General features: G+C 41.8%; 1 protein-coding gene across 1 annotated transcript; it reads left to right on the top strand.

Annotated features, from left to right (window-relative positions):
* The first annotated feature begins 1092 nt into the window (after nucleotides 1-1092).
* LOC120061318 (peptidyl-prolyl cis-trans isomerase FKBP11-like) lies at nucleotides 1093-17254 on the top strand. The gene is made up of 6 exons (XM_039011046.1): nucleotides 1093-1409; nucleotides 1634-1696; nucleotides 2429-2519; nucleotides 2708-2741; nucleotides 3007-3077; nucleotides 17004-17254. The coding sequence occupies exons 1-6, from the start codon at nucleotides 1296-1298 to the stop codon at nucleotides 17207-17209; spliced, it is 579 nt and encodes a 192-aa protein (XP_038866974.1). The 5' UTR covers nucleotides 1093-1295; the 3' UTR covers nucleotides 17210-17254.
* Nucleotides 17255-18896: the final 1642 nt, after the last annotated feature.

Here is an 18896-nt window from a genome sequence, read left to right as displayed (position 1 = left end):
ACGAAGGCCTGATTCACGCAGTCTCCTCTGAACAGTTAATGTTGAGATGTGTCTGTTACTTGAACGCTGTGAAGTATTTATTTGGTCCTCATGAGAGCCAGTTTCATCATAGCGCTTAATAGTTTTTGCGACTACACTTGAAGAAACTTTAAAAGTTCTTGAAATTTTCCGGATTGACTTACCTTCATGTCTTAAAGTAATGATGGACTGTCGTTTCTCTTTGCTTATTTGAGCTGGTCTTGCCATAATATGGATTTGCTATTTTACCAAATAGGGCTATATTCTGTATACCTTGTCACAACACAACTGATTGGCTCAAATGCATTCAGAAATAAATACATTCCACCAATTAACTTTTAGCAAGGCACACCTGTTAATTTAAATGCATTCCAGGTGACTACCTCATGAAGCTGGTTGAGAGAATGCCAAGAGTGTGCAAAGCTGTCTTCAAGGCAAAGGGTGGCTACTTTGAAGAATCTAAAATATATTTTGATTTGTTTAACACTTTTTTGGTTACTACATGATTCCATATGTGTTATTTCATAGTTTAGATGTCTTCACTATTATTCTCCAATGTAGAAAATGATTTTAAAAAAGGGATAAAGAAAAACCCTTGAATGAGTAGGTGTGTCCAAACTTTTGACTGGTACTGTAGATACAGTCTCTTTCACAGTGAAAAGTCATGTCCGCTTCGGCGCTGTCATTTTCTGTAATGAAGTTTAAAAAACGGTGAAAAGTCAAATGACAGCATACCCTGTTTCCGGTTTCTGGTTGATGACAACAGCCACGCGAATACGATACCAGATTGTTAGCAAGTTCACTTTGCGAAACTGACACATATTATTGTTAGAAAAACAAGGTCGTTCACACCCGCTGGAGTAAATTAAAGAAACCCCGTCGAGGGCCACTATGGGTTCTAAAGGGAATATTAATTATGTTTTTTTCAGGGGGTACTGATACTGCTGAAGCTTTTAGAAGACTCACAACTGCCCTCAACCGACACAAATAATGTAACTGCACCGTTACCTATCAGCAATTGACTTCTGGGATGCTGGCGGAATGTTTAAGGCGGGCTCTTCGCAGTCACTTCGGCGACACAGGTCCGCGGGTCGACTGCATCGTTATCACCATACTATAACAACACATCAGCCTTAACTGGCGTCTAGCCTATATATACACACAGTACCTCCGAATCTCTATTCGACAGATTGTCTGTGGTGGTCAGTCGTTGGCGCTTGCTGTACTACGGATTCACGGAAGTTAGTTGGATAGTTTTCCAAAAGTTCGGATTTACAATGAAAGCCAAGACTGGGGTCATCCTAGTCTTGCTAGCTGCTTTCGTTTATGTTGCAGCACAGGAAGGCGAATCCGAGCAAAATGTTGTGGAAGAGTTATTGGTGGAAACCTTGGTGAGTTCTGTCTTTTTCTCTCTATTGTAGGCTATAGAGCGATAGGAAAGTGGCAACTCTTGCACTAACCGAATGCCATTCATTGCAACAGTCAGACCAAATTGAAACAATGTATCAGTTTGTTATAATTGTCAATGTATCGTTTATTTTGTGTAATAAAACGATGCATTCGTATTTATTTGCAATTCAAATATCTCACTTTTTTTCTTCTCCCCCTTCATAAGGTGAAACCCGAAACTTGCTCTATAACGTCAGAAATGGGAGACACGCTACAAATCCACTATACGGTAAGCAAAAAGGAGTGGAAATGAATGGCCTAAAAAACATTTTCAATTTCGAAGGTATAGGCACCGCCCTGTTTGACTTCAGACCTAGCCTGCTTATTGAGAGATGTCAACTACATTTTTGGGGAAAATGTGAATGAAATCTGGTCAAAAGTGTGCTCTGCATTTTAAGTGGTTCTGATTCATTGCACGTCAAACTTGACTAGAGTCAATACGATGTTGTCTGTGGCATGGTGCAGAGTTACAAGTTACCGTTTTTCATTTGAGACTTGGAAATTCGTGAATGTGGTATCAAATATTGTCAGATAAAAACTACTTTATATTTTGCATTACACATCGTTTGTATTCATATCTGGGATGGCAAGTAAACGGCAATGTTTTACCCCATGTGGCGAAAAAAATGACACGTTTTATGCGTGCCAGACATTCTACTCGGCACTGCAATGGGGGAGGTACAACACGTCAGCACTCCTGCTCCGGCGGTGGGTAGGGCAGTAGTCCAACCGAAACTCGTCACTCATGAAGCGTCATGCTTGAGCTTGACCATTGCCTCACCTAACATACAGCCACTCCTATAAAGACATTTGAAAAAAGTCTGTCAAGTGTTTCACATTTTAATGTGACTTGCAGGGAATGCATCTTAACCTTCTATTTGGATTCTAATCACTGCTTGCATGCAAAATCCTTCTTTTTAACATACGTCTTCCATTCATATTGTTCCAATGCTCTGAACAGGGTAAACTACTTGCTGATGGCAAGGTGATTGACTCATCACTGTCTCGGGACCCTCTTGTTGTTGAGCTGGGAAAGAGGACAGTTATCCCTGGTAAAATCACATAACTATTCAAATTGCCTGTATTAGACCTGATATTGATCACACAAAATAACAGGAACACTAGCTTATGTTTCAAACAGCAATATACCTTCAGATTTAGCTCACACTAGCAGTGCAGTGTTTTTGTTATCGCATCAGTCACTGTATAAAGATAACATGAAATACTGTATCTCCAACAGGTCTGGAACAGAGTTTGGTAGGAGTTTGTGAAGGGTAAGTAAACAGTCAAGGTCTGCCAATACAACGTTTTGAAAGGGACATGTTGCATTAATTTACGTAAGAGTACCACTTTCACTAGGAAATCAAAAATGTATATTATATGAACTAGGATAACTAGTTTAAAATATAGATATTTCCAGTGTGTGAAGCAATCACAAAGATCCTGTCTCAAATGACTGTTAAAATTGTGTCACTAAAATAGTAGTGGAAAACATGCAAACCTATAAGAATAGGCCTTTTCTGTCTTGTGTTCCTCCAGACAAAAAATCAAGACCACTATTCCACCACACCTTGCCTATGGAAAAAGAGGATACCCTCCAACTATCCCAGGTACTTAAACACATGTGCATATACACACGTACATACGCATACTGTATACATGCATATGTATCATATACAGTGCCTTCAGAAAGTATTCACACCCCTTGACTTTTTCCACATTTTGTGTTACAAAGTGGGATTAAAATGTATTCAACAAATTGTTTTGGTCAATGATCTACACAAAATACTCTAATGTCAAAGTGGAAGAAAAAATGTATGAAAAATAAAACACTATGTTGATTGCATGAGTATTCAAACCCCCTGAGTCAATACATGTTAGAATCACCTTTAGCAGTTATTACAGCTGTAAGAGCTTTGCACACCTGGATTGTACAATATTTGCACATTTTATATATATATTTTAATTATTTAAGTTCTGTCAAGTTGGTTGTTGATCATTGTTAGACAGCCATTTTAAAGTCTTGCCATACGTTTTCAATCGAATTTAAGTTCAAACTCTGACTTGGCCACTCAGGAACATTTGCTGTCTTCCTAGTAAGGAATTCAAGTGTAGATTCGGCCTTGTTTTAGGTTATTGTCCTGCTGAAAGGAGAATTTGTCTCCCAGTGTCTGTTGGAAATCAGACTGAACCAGCTTTTCCTATAGGATTTTGCCTGTGCTTAGCTCTAAGTTTGTTTTTATCCTAAAAAACTTGCTAGTCCTTGCCGATGACATGCATACCCATAACATGATGCAGCGACCACCATGCTTGAAAATATGAAGAGTGGTACTCAGTTTTATGTGTTGTGTTGGATTTGCCCCAAACGTAATGTATTGTATTCAGGACATAAAGTTAATTTCTTAGCAAAATGTTTTGCAGTTTTACTTTAGTGCCTTATTTCAAACAGGATGTATGACTTGGAATATTTGTGTACTGTACAGGTTTCCTTTTCACTCTGTCATTTTAAGGAACGGGAAAGGGGGATACCTAGTCAGTTGTACAACTGAATGCGTTCAACTAAAATGTGTCTTCTGCATTTAACCCAACCCCTATTTAGGTTAGTATTGTGGAGTAACTACAATGTTGTTGATCCATCCTCAGTTTTCTCCTATCACAGCCATTAAACTCTAACTGTTTTAAAATCACCATTGGCCTCTTGGTGAAATCCCTGAGCGGTTACCTTATTCTCTGGCAATTGAGTTAGGAAGGACTCCTGTTCTTTTTGTATTGACTGGGTGTATGATACACCATCCAAAGTGTAATTAATATCTTAACCATGCTCAAAAGGATATTCAATATCTGCTTAGGTTCTCTTTGCAAGGCATTGGAAAATCTCCCTGGTCTTTGTGGTTGAAACTCACTGCTTGACGGAGGGCCCTTACAATTATTTGTATGTGTGGGGTACAGAGATGAGGTTTTATTTTACCAGGTAAATTGACTGCGAACACATTATCATTTACAGCAACTACATGTGGAATAGTTAGAGGCGGATGAATGAGCCAATTGGAAGCTGGGGATGATTAGGTGGCCATGATGGTATGAGGGCCAGATTGGGAATTTAGCCAGAACGCAAGGGTTAACCCCTACTCCTATGATAAGTGCCATGTGCTCTTTAATGACCACAGAGAGTCTGGACATCCATTTAACGTCCCATCCAAAAGATGACACCTTACACAGCAATGTCCCCAATCACTGTCTTGGGGCATTAGGATATTTTTGGGGGACCTGAAGAAAGTGTGCCTCATACTGGTCTTCCGATACCACTTCCAGCAGCATCTGGTCTCCCATCTAGGGATCGACCAGGACTAACCTGCTTAGCTTCGAGGCAAGCTAGCAGTGAAATACAGGGTGGTATGCTGCTGGCCAGGTAGTCACTCAAATCATGTTAAACACTATTGCACACATGCAACTTATTATGTGACGTGTTAAGCACATTTTTACTCCTGAACTTATTTAGGCTTGCCTTAACAAAGGGTTGAATACTTATTGACTCAAGTCATTTCTAAAAAAACATTATGGGGTATTGTGTGTAGGGCAGTGACTCATTTCAATATAATCAATTTAAAAGTCAGGTTGTAACACAGCAAATTGTGGAAAAAGTCAAGGAATGTGAATACTTTCTGAAAGCATTGTACACACTCAATCATACAAAGAAACAAACACTAAATAAATACGGCATCTCAACTTGATGACACTGCCCTGCCAGTCATATCGACGTAAACTTGGAGCCACGCGAAGACGTGTGTCCCACAACGACTCGTCGGAAAAGCATGCAGTTTATTAGGATACAGATGAAATAAGTTATGAGCTGGATGCTCCATTCCAATAAATATCAAGGGTCTTATTATGGTGACATGATCATCGACGCTTGGCTGCCGTTTTGACAAATACAAATAATCTCGCTTTTTTGTCCATAATAATCTCTTCATGTAGACTAAACCCGCACTGTATATGCGAGCTGTTGAGCTGTCAGCTAAAGCGCATGTGGAAATACCAGTGGGCACACCCGCTATATAACGAACAAAAATGTGAGAACCATTAGTAGAGTTGTAAATGCGATGGAAATAATTTAACTTCATTTATTATTTAGTACATGGGAATTGAACTGCAAATTGTATTTTTATGCGCAGTACGTCATCACGCACAGGCTTTTATCCCCAACAAGTCAATTTGATGGAAATGCATCTGGTGGGAAATATTGTTTTGATATGTATTTTAGAATATTCGTAAGAAAATCTCTTGCCAATTGGATGGAAACCTAGCTACTGTCAGCTTAAAATCCTTTGCAAGTGATATAAAACACTAAATATTAATTGGTATACTGTATGTAATTACAATATATTAGCATATGCTGAAATTTTATTACAATACAATTTAAATTTGTTGCACCCATTAGTGAGAATGCTGTACCAATTGAACTGATGTGGTAGTAGTGCCCATACAATTTCTGTGTGTGTATAAGGGACAAATCAGTGTCAGCAAGTAATTACAGTTAAAGTCTGAAGTTTACATACACTTAGGTTGGAGTCATTAAAACTCATTTTTCAACCACTCCACAAATTTCTTGTTAACAAACAATTGTAGACCACAAGTCTGGTTCATCCTTGGGAGCAATTTCCAAATGCCGGAAGGTACCACGTTCATCTGTACAAACAATAGTACGCAAATATAAACACCATGGGACCACGCAGCTGTCATACCGCTCAGGAAGGAGACGCATTCTGTCTCCTAGAGATGAATGTACTTTGGTGCGAGAAGTGCAAATCAATCCCAGAATAACAGCAAAGGATCTTGTGAAGCTGCTGGAGGAAACAGGTACAAAAGTATCTATATCCACAGTAAAACGAGTCCTATATCGACATAACCTGAAAGGCCGCTCAGCAAGGAAGAAGCCACTGCTCCAAAACCGCCATTAAAAAAGCCAGACTACGGTTTGCAACTGCACATGGGGACCAAGATTGTACTTTTTGGAGAAATGTCCTCTGGTCTGATGAAACAAAAATTGAACTGTTTGGCCATAATGACCATTGTTATGTTTGGAGGAAAACGGGGAGGCTTGCAAGCCAAAGAACACCATCCCAACCGTGAAGCAGGAGGGTGGCAGCATCATGTTGTGGGGGTGCTTTGCTGCAGGAGGGACTGGTGCACTGCACAAAATAGATTGCTTCATAAGGAAGGAAAATTATGCGGATATATTGAAGCAACATCTCAGACCTCAGTCAGGAAGTTGAAGCTTGGTCGCAAATGCGTCTTCCAAATGGACAATGACCCCAAGCATACTTCCAAAGTTGTGGCAAAATGGCTTAAGGGCAATAAAGTCAAGGTATTGGAATGGCCATCACAAAGCCCTGACCTCAATCCCATAGAACATTTGTGGGCAGAACTGAAAAGGTGTGTGCGAGCAAGGAGGCCTACAAACCTGACTCAGTTACACCAGCTCTGTCAGGAGGAATAAGCCAAAATTCACCCATCTTATTGTGGGAAGCTTGTGTAAGGCTACCCGACATTTAAAGGCAATGCTACCAAATACTAATTGAGTGTATGTAAACTTCTGACCCACTGGGAATGTGATTCAATAAATAAATAATTCTCTACTATTATTCTGACATTTCACATTCTTAAAATAGTGGTGATCCTAACTGACCTAAGACAGCATTTTTACTAGGATAAAATTTCAGGAATTGTGAAAAACTATGTGGCTAAGGTGTATGTAAACTTCCGACTTCAACTGTATGTGTGTTTTCTTAAGTCCTTTTGGTCTGTTTGCCCTGGAATCATTGTAAGTTTGGAAGCCTTTGTTTACACCTCTAGAAGTGCAAGTGATATAAATATGCTGTAATATATCATTTATTTTTTATTTAACCAGGTAGGCCAGTTTAGAACAAGTTCTCCTTTACAACTGCGACCCGGCCAAGATAAAGCAAAGTGACAAAAACAACAGAGTTAAACATGGGATAAACAAACATAGTCAATAACACAATATAAAAATCTGTATACAGTGTGTGCAAATGACGTAAGGCAATAAATAGGCCATAGTGGCGAAGTAATTACAGTTAAGCAATTAACACTGGAGTGATAGATGTGCAGATGAGGATGTGCAAGTAGAAATACTGGTGTGCAAAAGAGAAGAAAAACAAATATGGGATGAGGTAGGTGGTTGGATGGGCAATTTACAGATGGGGCTGTGTACAGATGCAGGTAAGCTACTCTGACAGCTGATGCTTAAAGTTAGTGAGGGAGATATGAGTTTCCAGCTTCAGCTTTTTGCTATTTGTTCCAGTCATTGGCAGCAGAGAACTGGAAGGAAAGGCGGCCAAAGTAGGTGTTGGCTTTGGGGATGACCAGTGAAATAAACCTGCTGGAGCACGTGCTACAGGTGGGTGTTGCTATGGTGACCAGTGAGCTGAGATAAGGCGGCGCTTTACCTAGCAAAGACTTATAGATGACCTGGAGCCAGTGGGTTTGGCGACGAATATGTAGCGAGGACCAGCCAACGAGAGCATACAGGTCGCAGTGGTGGGTAGTATATGGGGCTTTGGTGACAAAACGGATGACACTGTGATAGACTGCATCCAATTTGTGTTGGAGGCTATTTTGTTAACTACATTGCTGAAGTCGAGGATCGGTAGGATAGCCAGCCCTATGAGGGCCTATTTGGCAGCATGAGTGAAGGAGGCCCGTTGTGAAATAGGAAGACGATTTTCTAGATTTAATTTTGGATTGGAGATGCTTAATTTGAGTCTGGAAGGAGAGTTTACAGTCTAGCCAGACACCTAGGTATTTATAGTTGTCCACATATTCTATGTCAGAACCGTCCATAGTAGTGATGCTAGTCGGGCGGCATTTAGTTTAGTTTTACTAGCATTTAAGAGCAGTCCAAAATGGTCGGCGATCTGTTTGTTCGCCTGGCTTTCGAAGACTTTGGAAAGGCAGGGCACGATGGATATAGGTCTGTAACAGTTTGGGTCTAGAGTGTCTCCCCCTTTGAAGAGGGGGATGACCGCGGCCGCTTTCCAATCTTTAGGAATCTGACAATACGAAAGAGGTTGAACAGATTAGTAATAGCTGTTGCAACAATGGCGGCGGGTAATTTTAGGAAGAGGGGGTCCAGATTGTCTAGCCCAGCTGATTTGTAGGGATCCAGATTTTGCAACTCTATCAGAACATCAGCTGTCTGGATTTAGGTGAAGGAGAAGCAGGGAGGGGGGGTGCAGAGCTGTTGGCCGGGGTTGGGGTAGCCAGCCGTAGAGAAATGCTTATTAAAATGATCGTGGATTTATTGGTGGTGATAGTGTTTCCCAGCCTCAGTCCAGTGGGCAGCTGGGAGGAGGTGCTCTTATTCTCCATGGACTTGTGTCCCAAAACTTTTTGGAATTAGTGCTGCAGGATGCAAATTTATGTTTGATAAAGCTAGCCTTTGCTTTCCTGACTGTGTATATTGATTCTGGGCTTCCCTGAAAAGTTGCATATCGCAGGGACTATTCGATGCTAGTGCAGTACGTCACAGGATGTTTTTGTGCTGGTTAAGGGCAGTCAGGTCTGGAGTGAACTAAGGGCTATATCTGTTCTTAGTTTTTTTTTTTTTTGAATGGGGCATCTTAAATAAGCATGTTGAGGAAAGCGCTTTTAAAGAACAACCAGGCATCCTCTATGGGATGAGGTCAATATCCTTCCAATACACGGCCCAGGTCGATTAGAAAGGCCTGCTCGCTGAAGTGTTTTAGGGCGCGTTTGACAGTGATGAGGGGTGGTCGTTTGACCGCGGACCCATAACGGACGCAGGCAATGAGGCAGGGATTGCTGAGATCCTGGTTGAAACAGCAGAGGTGTATTTAGAGGGCAAGTTGGTCAGGATGATATCTATGAGGGTGCCCATGTTTACGGATTTGGGGTTGTACCTGGTAGGTTCCTTGATCATTTGTGTGAGATTGAGGGCATCTAGCGTAGATTGTAGGAAGGCCGTGGTGTTAAGCATGTCCCAGTTTAGGTCACCTAACAGTACCAACTCTGACGATAGATGGGGTGCAGTCAATTCACATATGGTGTCCAGGGCACAGCTGGGAGCTGAGGGGGGTCTATAACAAGTGGCAACAGTGAGGGACTAATTTCTGGCGAGATGGATTTTTAAAAGTAGAAGCTCGAACTGTTTGGGCATAAAGGGGCACCTGGATAGTATGACAGAACTCTGCAGGCTATCTCTACAGTAGATTGCAACTCTGCCCCCTTTAGCAGTTCTATCTTGTCGTAAATGTTGTAATTGGGGATGGACATTTCTGGATTTTTGGTGGCCTTCCTAAGCCAGGATTCAGACACGGCTAGGACATCAGGGTTGGGACATACCTAGTAGCCAACCTGCTTGCACCAATCCCATAGAATTACAGTGAAATACCAACATAAAAATTACAGTAGCATTTACTTACAGTATAATAGGCTAATTTTACAGTATTGTACTATATGATTACTCTATTACAGTAACTTACAGGAAGCTGGTGGCAAGTTACTGTGAATATTACAGTAACATACTTGGCACTAGCCAGAGTTGGGCAAAGATACCTTTTGATGTATCTCAAAATCAAATACAATTTTATTGGTCGCATACTCATGGTTAGCAGATGTTAATGCCAGTGTAGCGAAATGCTTGTGCTTCTAGTTCCGACGATGCAGTAAGATTACTTGTTAGATATAACAATTTCACAACAACTAACTTATACACACAAGTGTAAAGGAATGAATAAGAATATGTACATATAAATATATGGATGAGCGATGGCCGAACGGCATAGGCAAGATTCAGTAGATGGTATAGAGTACAGTATATACATATGAGATGATTAATGTAGGGTATGTAAACATTTTATAAAGTGGCATTGTTTAAGTGAATAGTGATACATTTACAACATCCAATTATTGAAGTGGCTAGAGATTGAGTCTTTGTTGGCAGAAGCCACTCTATGTTAGTGATGGCTGTTTAACAGTCTGATGGCCTTGAGATAGAAGCTGTTTTTCCAGTCTCGGTCCCAGCTTTGATGCACCTGTACTGACCTCGCCTTCTGGATGATAGCGGGGTGAACAGGCAGTGGCTCGGGTGGTTGTTGTCCTTGATGATCTTTTTGGCCTTACCGTGACATCCGGTGATGTAGGTATCTGGTCTTCAAGTTATTTTGTGGTTGTAACAAATCTATCCTTAAAGGTCCCGAACAGTCATTCTGATTCCCATGTAGAATAGCCTTTCGTGTGACTAAAATATCCCTCATAATATTTTGGGGGGATAGAAATGCTAAACATTTTAGAAAGTAATGTTTCTGTCATGGCCAACTACCAGGAAGTTTGAAAAGACAGGCTGTGGGGAGGGAGCTTATATTCATGAGCTCAACATGACTGACAGCACTTTGAGATGCCTCTGTCAAGAAACTTGGATGCAGTGTTGCAGTAAAATCATCTCAAGCTAATTTGATGATACACAAAGCAACTCAAACATTGAAATTGCATCAATGATGTACTTAAAAAAAAAATACATCTTCTGTTTAGCATGTCTCTTGTGATGCGGTTCACAGCAGCATTGACTGATGTGTTGACATGACAACTGTGTCAGTTTTGAACAACCCTCCCCCCCTTTTGTTCCATGCTGGCTGAAGACCTAGCTAGCCAGTAACTGGGAAACACCAGACACAGATGAAAGCAAGTACCCCTGACTGCAGTGTGCAGTTCATGGCTGAGCTAAATGAGGGTGGAGTCAAATGTTTGACCCTACCCACCGGTGTTTTGTTTTTTTGTTTTGTCAATCTGAGGTTTGACAGTCACACTCGGAATAAAAACCCACACGTTAAATACAAATGTATTTCATTTTTGAAGATTGTAAGAAATATTATATAAAGTGGTACCAGCACATGTTGTAACACTTTTTGCGTCATGCTATATTTGAGACAAGCTACTGATATTGTTGCAGTGAACAACAGACTTGTTATGTATGTCATGTACTGTCAAAATTGTGTTGATAAATGTTCTAACTTTGTAATTATTTCATTGAGCATATATACAGTTACTACCTATCCTGATTTATAATGCTATTTATTTTCCTCATGAGAATGGAGACAGACTATACCACATAGACATACTGACAAGATGAATGTGCTCTGTACATGAAGTTATACCAGCTCCAGTAAAGAGATCAGAGACTCGGGTGACTTCTACATCATCTTTACTAAACAACATAACACAATTCATAATTGAAACAATTAACACAGCAGACAAAAACAAGGTTTGACCACTCTTCAAATGGCTTCACTCCTGCTCAACATTTTCTTGTTGTCAACTGCCTCCACATAGAACATCTCATAATCTCTCTAACTGGAACGAGAACATGAATGGTTCCTTGAGGAGAATATTTTCCTCTTCATCCAGGCCATCATACAACCGTAGTTCTTTAAGAGTTGTAATACGGTCTTCCCCGTCCATCCCAATTACACTAGGGAGGGACACGGTGCCTTTAAATGTTTGGCGTTCGCACCACCTTGCTGCCTCTAGGCTGTCCCTGAGAAGAACATCTGCTTCCTTGAAGAATAAATATTAAGAGTAGTGTCTCATTGGGTGATCAAGTCAAATTACACCCCACTTTCACAATACCACCATGCAAACAAAAGTCACTATTACTAAAGGGTTTTTCAGTGATATCTATAACTACTCAACAAGTCATCACAACTATTATATCTTGCCATGCATCAAGCCTTCAGCTTTACACACAGTAGACTACATACCTAGTTCACAGCTCCCAGTTCGCCGTGCAATTTGTTTTCAGTATCGTCTAGAACGAAAACAGATTGTGGTCATTAAGTAATGTAAGGGAACCTCTAGGGATGTGTGTAAAAGAGTGCACCTTACTTTAGCTAATAGCCTATACAGTACCTGTTCCTGCAGAGCTGGATGCTGTGACATGCTGTGACTTCTTAGTGGGGATGTCTTCTACACTGGTTTAAGACTATACCACTCATCATAACACCTACCTGTAGTGTGTTTTGTTTTCGCCGCCTTTTTCGATCTTTCAACCTCTCCTTCAGACCTTAGTGAGTGAATGACATACATTGCATACAAAAAGAGTAGGTTAAATTTGATTTATGATGATGGTAAATAATAATACCACCACCTCCCTCAGGAATATATTTCAGGATATAGATGTATGAATTGTGTATGTAGTGTAAAAACTGTAGGAAATGGGTCCCGAAATGGGTCCCAAAAAGTGTCAAGAATAGTAAACAAGAAAAAGTATAATCAATAACCACAATGGACTAATATACTGAATAGCCAGCATCTTACCATCAAAACAAACACCCAACAATTGTTTGAGAAACCTTGCTTTGGTAGGCACTGTGGAATGAACAAGGTACATTCTTCAATAAAGGAATGACAATCAAATGGTACAGTTCAGTGGAATAATTAAGAAATATATAACCTGAACATCATATTAAATAGACAAAAAGCGAAATGGTACCTCTGCCCCACTGAAGTAGGAGCTTTGATGTGGTTGTTGACCATATATTGTTCAGCCTTATATGTGCAGAAGGGACAGTGATGAAGTTGACTGCTGCTGCTCCAATAACACACTAACTTGTTTCTATACATCAAAGAAAATAAGCATAGACATAAAAGGCATGATAATTAGAAAGGCATAAAATAAGCAATAGGCATTTAATTTAATTATTGTGTATACTATGTGCAGGCTATGTAGACTTGCTATATGTAAGTTAACTTAGGGAATGGCCGTCGACATCAACGATACACATTTAGATGCAGCCAAACACAACAAGGAATACATTGAAGAAACACAGAAAGTCAACGATCAAATCGATTACTTAACTGTACATGTAAACCTAGGCTTACTGCTCAAGTAGGCAAATTTGTCCAAATAAGATTTCCTCATTGTAAGCAATTAGCTAGCTCACGTGCAAAAGGGTGCTATTGCTAATTAGCTAGCTCACGTGCAAATGGATGCTAATTAACGCTATGCTAACATCAGTGCGGTAGTTGGTTATATACAAATATACCACTGCACTGGTATTACATGAATATTACAAAGTACATTATGCATAATAAGTCTCACTTCCATGGTTTATCATTTTATCCATGTAGGTTAGATTTGATTAAGATTCGCTTTCGTTGACACCGTCGACGTGAACCTCCACTTGGGTGACCTTGAAGGAGACGGGACGGGTTGAAACGCGCTTGACTGCCCACATTGAGCCCAGTGCATCCGGAAAGTATTCAGACCCCTTGACTTTTTCCACATTTTGTTATGTTACAGCCTTATTCGAAAATTGATTCTTTAAAAAAAAAAAATCTCAACGATCTACACAATACCCCATAATGACAAAGCAAAAACAGGTTTAGACATTTTTGCAAATGTGTATATAAACATTTAAAAAAAACATTGTGGTGGAATTATTGTAATCAAAAGGAGAGACTTTAAGATTTCTTAAACAATCAAACTTGATTATTTAATTAGTGCAGTAATGGAGCTGGTCGGTAATCACCCCTGGAGGTGTTCACTGAACTCAACGAGCTGGTTTGAACCACAGCATTTTGTAGCAAATCCATCCTCCTTCAGTCTACATGACACACACCAGATGTATGGAATGGGTCACAAGGTTAAGATTTGTATGAAAGATACTTATAATTCAAAGCATACAGTATCTGCTGTAAAAACAGTTCTCATTGTGTAGAGACCAGTGTCTGGCCCCCCAAATCCATACTGGAGCCATCTCCCCCTGTTACCCCAGTACAGAAACATTAACTCATGTTCTGGAATGCGGTATCCCCAAAGACATTGTAAATCTCCTGTCAGTGTTCTCCCAGAGGCCCACTTCCAGTTCACACAGACACAAGAGTTAAGAACCCTCTTCTGTTGCATAAAACAACCATTTGATGCAATAAAAGTATTGACATAATCTTGTAATTTCCACCATAACATTTACATAAGTATTCACACCCTTTACTCAGTACTTTGTTGAAGCACCTTTGGCAGCGATTACAGCCTAAAGTCTTCTTGGGTATGACGCTACAAGCTTGGCACACCTGTATTTGGAGTTTCTCCCATTTTTCTCTGCAGATCCTCTCAAGCTCTGTCAGGTTGGATGGGGAACGTCGCTGCAGAGATGTTCGATCGGGTTTAAGTCTGGGCTCTGGCTGGGCCACTCAAAGACCATTCAGAGACTTTTCCCGAAGCCACTCCTGCTTTGTCTTGACTTTGTACTTAGGTTTGTTGTCCTGTTGGAAGGTGAACCTTCGCCCCAGTATGCAGTCCTGAGCGCTCTGGAGCAGGTTTTCATCAAAGATCTCTCTGTACTTTGCCCTGTTCATCTTTCCCTCAATCCTGACTAGTCTTCCAGTCCCTGCCGCTGAAAAATATCCCCACAGCATGATGCTGCCACCACCATGCTTCACCATAGGGATGGTGCCAGGTTTTCTCCAGGTGTGACGCTTGGCATTCAGGCCAAAGAGTTCAATCTTGGTTTGAGAGAATCTTGTTTCTCATGGTCTAAGAGTCCTTTAGGTGCCTTATGGCAAACTCCAAGCGGGCTGTTGTGCCTTATACTGAGGAGTGGGTTCTGTCTGGCCACTCTACCATAAAGGCCTGATTTGGTGGAGGGCTGCAGAGATGGTTGTCCTTCTGAAAGGTTCCCATCTCCACAAATTAACTCTGGAGCTTTGTCAGTGACCATCAGGTTCTTGGTTACCTCCCTGACCAAAGCCCTTCTCCCCCGATTACTTAGTGTGGCCAGCTCTAGGAAGTCTTGGCGGTTCTAAACTTATTCCATTTTAAGAATGATAGAGGCCACTGTGTCCTTGGGGACCTTCAATGCTGCAGAATGTTTTTGCTACCCTTCCCCAGATCTGCGCCTCGACACATTCCTGTTTCGCAGCTCTTCTGACAATTCCTTCAACCTCATGGCTTGGTTTTTGCTCTGACATGCACTGTCAACTGGGGGACCTTTTTATATAGACAGGTGTGTCTTTCCAAATCCTGGCCAATCAATTGAATTTACCACAGGTGGACTCCACAATCAAGTTGTAGAAACATCTCAAGGATGATCAATGGAAACCAGATGCACCTGAGCTCAATTTCGAGTCTCATAGCAAAGGGTCTGAATATTTATGTAAATAAGGTATTTCTGTTTTTTTAATACATTTTCAAAAATGTCAACCTGTTTTCGCTCTCATTTTGGGGTATTGTTTGTAGATTGAGAAAAAAATGTAATCATTTTTAGAATAAGGCTGTAATGGAAAAAGTCAAGGAGGCTGAATACTGTCCAAATACACGAAATATATTTGCCATACATTTGGTGACACAGTACATACAGTCAATTTTTAGCACCAGTAGAGTAGCTATATAAACCCCGCCCCTCCTTAAACATGCCTTCTCTGATGTTGCTTACAAGGCAGTAGTTATTTAAATATCAAGTTACAATTGGTGTATTAAAATGAGAGTTAGGGTGATGTCACCTATCTCCTTAATAATTGGGTCATCATACTTTGATCCAAATATAATTACATTTCATGAAAACATGATTGACTGTTCATGAACCTTAACTACAACAACATTTTCAGTAACGGTTACAGAAACGTTTTACTTGCTATGACTTTTTTTTAATCAACCTTAGTTTAACACACTTACCTAAATGTAGAAATTAAGACTTGCAAAGCAAACTGATGTGTATTATTTCTAATCAGGTCTGCCCTCAAACTATTTGTATTTTAATCAAATGTGGCCTTTTTGGGGGGCAGAGCTCATTAGAATAATATCCAGGAATGTGCTTTGCAAGTGTTCATTTTTACATTTACATTTGTCATTTAGCAGACAATGTTATCCAGAGTGATTTACAGTCAGTGCGTTAAACTAAGGTAGATAAACAAGAACATATTAGTCATAGCAAGTAAAAAGATTCTTACCGTTAGCGAGTATGCTGTTGTAGTTAAGCAGGCTACTTGCACGTCTATTTTTGTATTGTAAAAATACAAAATACATTGTATTCCAATTAAACTGTTACAAAATAGATGTAACATACTTCCCATTGTTGGCACTAGCTGCATGCACTGTAAATCTGCAACAGTTTACTAATTACTGTTCTTCTAGTAATGCACTGTAAATTCTAGAAATACAGCATGTTGCTGTAGTCAGGTGTTCTCGTAATATGCTCTAAAGGTCCTGTAAATATACAGTAATTTACTGTCTTCTGTGCTGCCAGTATTTTACTGTAAAAATGACAGGACATTTTTTACAGTACACACAACGTGACTCTGTTAGGGTTGCAAAACTTTCCCAAGATTCCCTGATTTTCCATAAATCCAGATTGGAGGATTCTGGATTTCCCTGCTTATTCCCTCACAATTCTGGAAAGCTTCCCACCAAGATTTAAGGAAAATTTTGGGAAAGTGAACGGAATTTTGCAACCCTAAACCCAGTACTTGATCCTCCGTCTCTCTTCTTCCCTCTGTCCCGTTAGCTGATGCTGCTCTAGAGTTTGAGGTGGAGGTGATGTCACTGATCCAGTCAACCCCCTGGCAGAAGATGGTGAATGATGTCTTTCCCCTAGTGTGTCTGGGCCTGGTTCCCACTCTGCTGGGTATGGTGGGCCTCTACCTCTATAACAAGGCCAATGCCCAGCGGCCAGGAAAGAAGGCCAAGGACAAGAAGAGCAAGAAGAAGTGAAGGAGACTCACAACTATTTAAAGAATAAAAATTTAAAACAAGGGAGTTTTTTTGTTATTATTGTATTAAATACTCTTTTTTTTGTTGCTAGTTATTGTATGACACACAAATAGAATAAGGAATAGGATTCTGCCAGTAGGAGTGCATTCTACCAGTTTGAAGTTCTATTAGTCAGTATATAGAACTCTTAGTCAGTATACAACTTGAAACCCTTTAAGTTCATGTATGAGTGATGCTGTGTGTGATTGATGTGTAGCCTGTTAGTTTGCATGTGCTGCACAACATGTGCCGCCTCTTGACAGTGTGGCTTGCGTTGGGCGTCAGCAGTGAGTTGAACGACGAGGGTGGCTGTGATACCATCAGCAGGGGCTTGCGTTGGGCGTCAGCAGTGAGTTGAACGACGAGGGTGGCTGTGGTACCATCAGCAGGGGCTTGCGTTGGGCGTCAGCAGTGAGTTGAACGACGAGGGTGGCTGTGATACCATCAGCAGGGGCTTGCGTTGGGCGTCAGCAGTGAGTTGAACGACGAGGGTGGCTGTGATACCATCAGCAGGGGCTTGCGTTGGGCGTCAGCAGTGAGTTGAACGACGAGGGTGGCTGTGGTACCATCAGCAGGGGCTTGCGTTGGGCGTCAGCAGTGAGTTGAACGACGAGGGTGGCTGTGATACCATCAGCAGGGGCTTGCGTTGGGCGTCAGCAGTGAGTTGAACGACGAGGGTGGCTGTGGTACCATCAGCAGGGGCTTGCGTTGGGCGTCAGCAGTGAGTTGAACGACGAGGGTGGCTGTGGTACCATCAGCAGGGGCTTGCGTTGGGCGTCAGCAGTGAGTTGAACGACGAGGGTGGCTGTGGTACCATCAGCAGGGGCTTGCGTTGGGCGTCAGCAGTGAGTTGAACGACGAGGGTGGCTGTGATACCATCAGCAGGGGCTTGCGTTGGGCGTCAGCAGTGAGTTGAACGACGAGGGTGGCTGTGATACCATCAGCAGGGGCTTGCGTTGGGCGTCAGCAGTGAGTTGAACGACGAGGGTGGCTGTGGTACCATCAGCAGGGGCTTGCGTTGGGCGTCAGCAGTGAGTTGAACGACGAGGGTGGCTGTGGTACCATCAGCAGGGGCTTGCGTTGGGCGTCAGCAGTGAGTTGAACGACGAGGGTGGCTGTGATACCATCAGCAGGGGCTTGCGTTGGGCGTCAGCAGTGAGTTGAACGACGAGGGTGGCTGTGGTACCATCAGCAGGGGCTTGCGTTGGGCGTCAGCAGTGAGTTGAACGACGAGGGTGGCTGTGGTACCATCAGCAGGGGCTTGCGTTGGGCGTCAGCAGTGAGTTGAACGACGAGGGTGGCTGTGGTACCATCAGCAGGGGCTTGCGTTGGGCGTCAGCAGTGAGTTGAACGACGAGGGTGGCTGTGGTACCATCAGCAGGGGCTTGCGTTGGGCGTCAGCAGTGAGTTGAACGACGAGGGTGGCTGTGGTACCATCAGCAGGGGCTTGCGTTGGGCGTCAGCAGTGAGTTGAACGACGAGGGTGGCTGTGGTACCATCAGCAGGGGCTTGCGTTGGGCGTCAGCAGTGAGTTGAACGACGAGGGTGGCTGTGGTACCATCAGCAGGGGCTTGCGTTGGGCGTCAGCAGTGAGTTGAACGACGAGGGTGGCTGTGGTACCATCAGCAGGGGCTTGCGTTGGGCGTCA

Source organism: Salvelinus namaycush, chromosome 2 (genome assembly GCF_016432855.1).
Source record: "Salvelinus namaycush isolate Seneca chromosome 2, SaNama_1.0, whole genome shotgun sequence".
Classification (NCBI taxonomy): domain Eukaryota; kingdom Metazoa; phylum Chordata; class Actinopteri; order Salmoniformes; family Salmonidae; genus Salvelinus; species Salvelinus namaycush.
The sequence above is the reverse complement of the archived record's forward strand: the minus strand, read 5'-3'. Positions and strand labels throughout refer to the sequence as shown.

Coding starts and splice junctions, on each gene's coding strand:
- LOC120061318 (XM_039011046.1), top strand. CDS start 1,296: ATGAAAGCCAAGACTGGGGTCATCCTAGTCTTGCTAGCTGCTTTCGTT. Junction 1,697..2,428: donor CGCTACAAATCCACTATACG/GTAAGCAAAAAG, acceptor TGCTCTGAACAG/GGTAAACTACTTGCTGATGG. Junction 2,742..3,006: donor TTGGTAGGAGTTTGTGAAGG/GTAAGTAAACAG, acceptor GTGTTCCTCCAG/ACAAAAAATCAAGACCACTA.